This window comes from Oncorhynchus clarkii, chromosome 12 (assembly GCF_045791955.1).
Source record: "Oncorhynchus clarkii lewisi isolate Uvic-CL-2024 chromosome 12, UVic_Ocla_1.0, whole genome shotgun sequence".
NCBI classification, from domain to species: Eukaryota; Metazoa; Chordata; class Actinopteri; order Salmoniformes; family Salmonidae; genus Oncorhynchus; species Oncorhynchus clarkii.
Window position 1 is genome coordinate 28,957,541 of NC_092158.1, and position 6,915 is coordinate 28,964,455.

Here is a 6,915-nt window from a genome sequence, read left to right on the forward strand (position 1 = left end):
GCTGCCAACACACTGACACTGACTCAACTCCAGCCACTTTAATAATGGGAATTGATGGGAAATGATGTAAATATATCACTAGCCACTTTAAACAATGCTACCTTATATAATGTTACTTACCCTTCATTATTCATCTCATATGCATACGTATATACTGTACTCTATATCATCGACTGTATCCTTATGTAATACATGTATCACTAGCCACTTTAAACTATGCCACTTTGTTTACATACTCATCTCATTTGTACATACTGTACTCGATACCATCTACTGTATCTTGCCTATGCTGCTCTGTACCATCACTCATTCATATATCCTTATGTACATATTCTTTATCCCCTTACACTGTGTACAAGACAGTAGTTTTGGAATTGTTAGTTAGATTACTTGATATTACTGCATTGTCGGAACTAGAAGCACAAGCATTTCGCTACACTTGCATTAACATCTGCTAACCATGTGTATGTGACAAATAAAATTTGATTTGGTGACAAATAAAATTTGATTTGATTTAATTCAATAAGCATTGAGTAGGCATACTGTTCAGCAATAATGTGTAGTCATTACATAGTAATTCAATAGTGAACATGTAGGAATTGTGTAGTTATGCGCAGGTTTTAAGTAGTAGATACCCAAAGGCTCAGGAGTTACACAGTAGTCATTAAGGGAGAATTATATAATGATTTTAATAGGAAATATAGTGTTCACCAATTTATCACTCATTACTACTTAAATTAGTACAAAATCACTGCTGGTTTGCTACACATCTCTATAGCAAACAAGTAGTAAAACCAGCAGGTTTTGTGTAGATCTTGAGCAGTAGTGATGTTAGTAAGTGACAGACCAAAATGACTGGGGGGCAGAGGTGGTCCAAAATAGGGGACTTTGTTTTTTGCTTTGGGTGGGTTGTGTGTTTTTTTATTGGGCACAGGGCAGCATAGTGCATTTTTTCCCCTGGTTTACTTTCACTCTTCTGCTCATATTTTCCCTATAAACAATGGCTTGACTTACTTTTGATATTATCCTGAATAAAGGTGAAAAATGTTTGTGAAGGTTTGTTATGGTGTGGCAATTATTAAACTTTACAGTTGCTTCTTCAGGCCTATGATGCGCCCTTGTGCCCTTGTGCTCCAACTAACTCCGACAGTTGAACTAGAGGGAGGAAGTCTGTTTTAGGCCCACCATGGTTTCTCTAATAATCTAACAATACAATGCTTAGCTTTATACAAAATATTCAGATCAAAAATGAACAAATTAGCCTCCTTCTGTAAGTCTATAGCAGACACAGTAGCCATCGAACATAAAGACATGAATGTCAATGTCGTAGACACTGTATCACTATATCTCTATAGTTCTGGGTTTAGGCCCAAGCTTCGATTCCTTTATGCAGGCTTTATATATATATATTTTTTTAAATCTTTATTTAACTAGTAAGCAAGTCAATTTAAGAACAAATTCTTATTTACAATGACGGCCTACCCCGGCCAAACCCTAACAGCGCTGGGCCAGTTGTGCGCCACCCTATGGGACTCCCAATCACAACCGGTTGTGATACAGCCTTGAATCGAACTAGGGTCGGTAGTGAAATGCAGTGCCTTTGACCGCTGCGCCACTCGGGAGCCCGAGTAAACAGTGCATTCGGAAAGTATCCAGACCCCTTGACTTTTCCCACATTTTGTTAACTTACAGCCTTATTCTAAAATGTATTAAATAGCCCCCCCCCCCCCCCCCCCCCCCATCAATCTACACACAATACCCCATAATGGCAAAGCAAAAAAAATGAAATATCACATTTACATAAGTGTTCAGAGCCTTTACTCAGTACTTTGTTGATGCACTTTTGGAAGCAATTACAGCCTCAAGTCTTCTTGGGTATGATGCTACAAGCTCGGCACAACTGTATTTGGAAAGTTTATCCCATTCTTCTCTATAGATCCTCTCAAGCTCTGTCAGGTTGGATGGGGAGCGTTGCTGCACAGCTATTTTCAGGTCTCTCCAGAGATGTTCAATCAGGTTCAAGTCTGGGCTCTGGCTGGGCCACTCAAGGACATTCAGAGACTTGTCCCGAAGCCACTCCTGCATTGTCTTGGCTGTGTGCTTAGGGTCGTTGTCCTGTTGGATGGTGAACCTTCACCCCAGTCTGAGGCCCTGAGCACTCCTGAGCAGGTTTTCATCAAGGATCTCTCTGTACGTTGCTCCGCTTATCTTTCCCTCAATCCCAGTCTCTGCCGCTGATAAACATCCCCAAAGCATGATGCTGCCACCACCATGCTTCACAGCAGGGATGGTGCCAGGTTTCCTCCAGACGTGACGCTTGGCATTCAGGCCAAAGAGTTCAATCTTGGTTTCATCAGACGAGAGAATCTTGTTTTTCATGATCTGATAGTCTTTAGGTGACTTTTGGCAAACTCCAAGTGGCTTCCGTCTGGCCTCTCTACCATAAAAGCCTGATTGGTGGAGTGCTGCAGAGATTGTTGTGCTTCTGGAAGGTTCTCCAATATCCACAGAATAAATCTTGAGCTCTGTCAGAGTTCTTACCATCCTCTCTGACCAAGGCCCTTCTTCCCCGATTGCTCAGTTTTGCCGGGCGGCCAGCTCTAGGAAGAGTCTTGGTGGTTCCAAACTTCTTCCATTTAAAAATGATGGGGGCCACTGTGTACTTGTGGACCTTCAATGCTGCAGAGACTTTTTGGTACCCTTCCCCTGGTCTGTGCCTCAACACAATCCTGTCTCGGAGCTCTATGAACAATTCCTTCGACCTCATGGCTTGTTTTTTTTTGCCAACTGTGGGACCTTATATAGACAGGTCTGTGCCTTCCAATCAATTGAATTTAGCAAAGGTGGACTCCAATCAAGTTGTAGAAACATCTCAAGGATGATCAATGGAAACAGGATGGGCCTGAGCTCAATTTCTAGTCTCAGAGCAAAGTGTCTGAATACTTATGTAAATAAGGTATTTCTGTTTATTATTTTTATTACATTTAGAAAAATAAAATATAAAACTGTTTTTACTTTGTCATTATGGGTTGTGTGTAGATCGATGAGGGAAAAAAGTAATTTAATCCGTTTTAGAATAAGGGTGCAACGTAACAAAATGTGGAAAAGGTCAAGGGGTCTGAATACTTTCTGAATGCACTGTATATCTGTCCAGTACACGAAGTGTAGACTTTAGGCTAAAGTTGAGTCAATGTCAGTGATATCAGCATGAGTTAATTTGGGTAGTGCAATGTCCCTGACTTGTTTGTCTGCTTTCTGTTGTTTGTGGGCTCTGTCTTTCCCTTAGGAGTAATGTGGTCCCTGGAATGTGCTGCAATCTTATTTTCTGTTGTGAATTATTGATGAACTTTCTGTAATGACTTCAGTAATGACGTATCCTAATTGCCTTTATGTGAGAAAACAAGAGTCAAAGGTTAAAGAAAATGGTAAAGCATTTGTTTTCTGAAATCAAATAGTCTTACATTAATAATCAATGGGCTGGGTTGGTAAATGGAAGTGTAATGAAGTGTGGTACTGTTGTTGTATCATCACGCCTGTATTTCTGTGGAGGAACAAGGGGTTGTTGTAGTCTTTCAACATGCTTGCTTGTCAGGGATCAGTGGTCAAAGGCCAAAGGCTATAATTTAACCCACTGGGAAAGGTACAGTTGTCTAGCATATCATGTCTTCCACCTGACCTTAAATGTAATTTACTGTCAACCAAATGGAAAGAATTGTAAACAATCCTAAAGCCATGTTGTTGACATTACACAGAGCGGTAGGGGTGTTACAGCAGGAGTTGTAAGTAGGCACAACCGGTTCTCAAAGCAATTTGTATAATTCTGTATGTACACTACTGTTCAAAAGTTTGGGGTCACTTAGAAATGTCCTTGTTTTTGAAAGAAAATAATTTTTTTAGTCCATTAAAATAACATCAAATTGATCAGAAATATAGTGTAGACATTGTTAATATTGTAAATGACTATTGTAGCTGGAAACAGCTGATTTAATGGAATATCTACATAGGCATACAGAGGCCCATTATCAGCAACCATCACTACTGTGTTCCAATGGCACGTTGTTATAGCTAATCCAAGTTTATCATTTTAAAAGGCTAATAGATCATTAGAAAACGCTTTTGCAATTATGTTAGCACAGCTGAAAACTGTTATGCTGATTAAAGAAACAATAAAACTGGCCTTCTTTAGACTAGTTGAGTATCTGGAGCATCAGCATTTTGGGTTCGATTACAGGCTCAAAAAGTACTTTCTTCTGAAACTCGTCAGTCTTTTCTTGTTCTGAGAAATGACGGCTATTCCATGCGAGAAATTGCCAAGAAACTTAAGATCCCCTACAACTCTGTGTACTACTCCCTTCACAGAACAGCGCAAACTGGCTCTAACCAGAATAGAAGGAGTAGTGGGAGGCCCCGGTGCACAACTGAGCAAGAGGACAAGTACATTAGAGTGTCTAGTTTGAGAAACATATACTGTAAGTGGTAACACTTAGAACAGACTATGGTCATTCAAAGAGAGAGGTATGTGAGCTGTAGTGGTATCTCACTTGGAGGCTACCAGTTTGTCAAGCTGGGCGAAATGAAAAGTACATGATAATGATACATGAATTAGGAGGCTCTTCCAATTGTTGCGGCATGAGGGAATGATAAAAAAAAGGAGGAGGAAAACACACAACATTTATGGGCACATCCAATATTGACAATGAACAATGTGCTGTAACCCTCACGTGCAGTTGCCAAGAGACCAGATCACCTTGTTGTCTTGTGATTGGTAACTAGATGGATACGTGATGGTGTTATGTTATGTTTCTGTGAATACTTTATATGAAGACGAGGACAGGCAAATCCACCATTCACTCCACTCACTCCAAGAAACACCAACACAGGGACCCTCTGACTCATTGTTAGGATTTCTTCTCTCAATATAGACTTATCCTAAAAGAATACATTTACAATATGATGTGCGTTGATTACATCTTGAGTGTATGTTTAGATTTGATCTGTTTTGTTTCCTATCAAGAGTATGGCTACATTTATGTTTGCAAATTTAGTTCATGCATTTATGGACTTATATTACACTTAACCTGTGTTATTTCTTTACAGATATGACATCACTCTGAGACCATGTATAATACAACAGGAGCTACCTTTCAGAGGCTGTATGGGGTACCTGTGAAGGCTGTCCTGTACATGACACCATGTCTTCTCTTCCTCTATGTAAATGGTGTTATGCTGTTCACCTTGATGAGTAAGCCTGTCTTTCAGGAAACCACTCGCTATATTCTATTTGGCCATTTGCTTTTCTCTGATTCTCTCCACCTTACTATGAGTATGGTGATGTATATGCTTGCTGTGACCAGACTGAAGATGATTAGCTATGTTTGTATGGTTATGTCTTGTTCTGCGGGAATCATTGCAATAATCTCCCCTTTCAACCTGGCTGTGATGTCACTAGAGAGGTATGTGGCCATCTGCTTCCCACTGAGACACGCTCAGATTGCCACCTGCAGGAGGACACATGTGGCCATCGCTGTGATGTGGGTCTTGGGCTCCTTAAACTCTCTCATTGAAGTCTTTGTGTTTGTTACAATTGAGTCTACACCTTTTACTATGCAGATTTTCTGTAGCAGGTACAATCTATACACACAACAGATTTATATAGAGTTAAACATAGCTTTCACCACGTTGAATTTCGTGACAGTAGGTGTCATCATTATCTACACGTACATCGCCATCCTGGTCACAGCTAGGTCTGTTTCCTCTGACAAGACTTTAGCCAGTAAGGCCCACAAAACAGTGCTCCTACACCTGATTCAGCTGGGCCTGTGTCTCTCCTCCACCCTCTTTAACACTATTAACACCCTGATTCACTGGCATATGGACTCTGTGGTAGTGATGCATATTCAGTATGTTCTGTTTGTAGGCCTCATAATCTTCCCCAGGTGTCTGAGTCCCCTCATATACGGCCTGAGAGACCCAACATTCAAACACATCTTCAAATATTATTTTGCCTTCGGCTTCAGAAACTCAGTAAAGCCAGTGGTGATTGTATCATGATGTACTGCAAAGATACAGAGATCTGTGTATGTACTGTATTTGCTTTTCAGTCACTTGTATCTTGAGTGATTGTTTTCTAAGAAATAACAGAAAGATTATGTTGGACTTATTTGGAAATCAGTCATGTATCATTTTATGTTTTCTTTTTACAAACTTGAGAACAAAATCATAAAGATGTACATATATAATTTGATACCTGTTGCTAAGCTTAAATAGTTTAGGGAAAATAATTGTAATCTGTCACTAAATAAGATGATACCATTGTGTAAAAAAATCGACCTACGTCAGAAATGTATTTGTAAATGTATTGTTTGGACAGTATAATGTAACAGTTAAAGTAACAGTTAACCTTGTGTTTGAGATATATATATCTTAAAGCTCCCTCAAAACATGCAATGGACTGTAATAAGATGCACACAAATCTAAACTAGAAATTGATCAACACAATTATAGAACACTACATAATTATGCAGTTAAATGAAATTGTAACAAATAAATGTTATTTCACAAAAATGCTTTTATTGATTGTAAAAATAAATAAAAAAATGTATGGAATACAGTTTTACTGAGCGATAATGTAAACACCCATTCTTCCAAACAAGCTATTGTCCAATGAATTGATTATCATATTATGAGCACCAAAACCTGCTCTTTTAGTCTACAAATGGTGTTAGTGGAGGAGGTGTTAAACCTATTGAAGTCATTACCTGATGGTAAATCTACAGGTTATGATCTTATGGACAATTTTTTACTTCGATATGCTGCTTCCCAGATTGCAGCTCCACTGAAATTCATATTTAATTGGTCACTGGAAAAGGGGATGTTTGCAAATGTACGGAAGCATGCTAAACTGTGGCCTATTCC

The 6,915-nt window shown here is 39.2% G+C and overlaps 1 protein-coding gene across 1 annotated transcript; it reads left to right on the forward strand.

Annotated features, from left to right (window-relative positions):
• The first annotated feature begins 5,118 nt into the window (after positions 1-5,118).
• Positions 5,119-6,051, forward strand: LOC139422434 (odorant receptor 131-2-like). The gene has a single exon (XM_071173612.1). The coding sequence runs from the start codon at positions 5,119-5,121 to the stop codon at positions 6,049-6,051; it is 933 nt and encodes a 310-aa protein (XP_071029713.1).
• Positions 6,052-6,915: the final 864 nt, after the last annotated feature.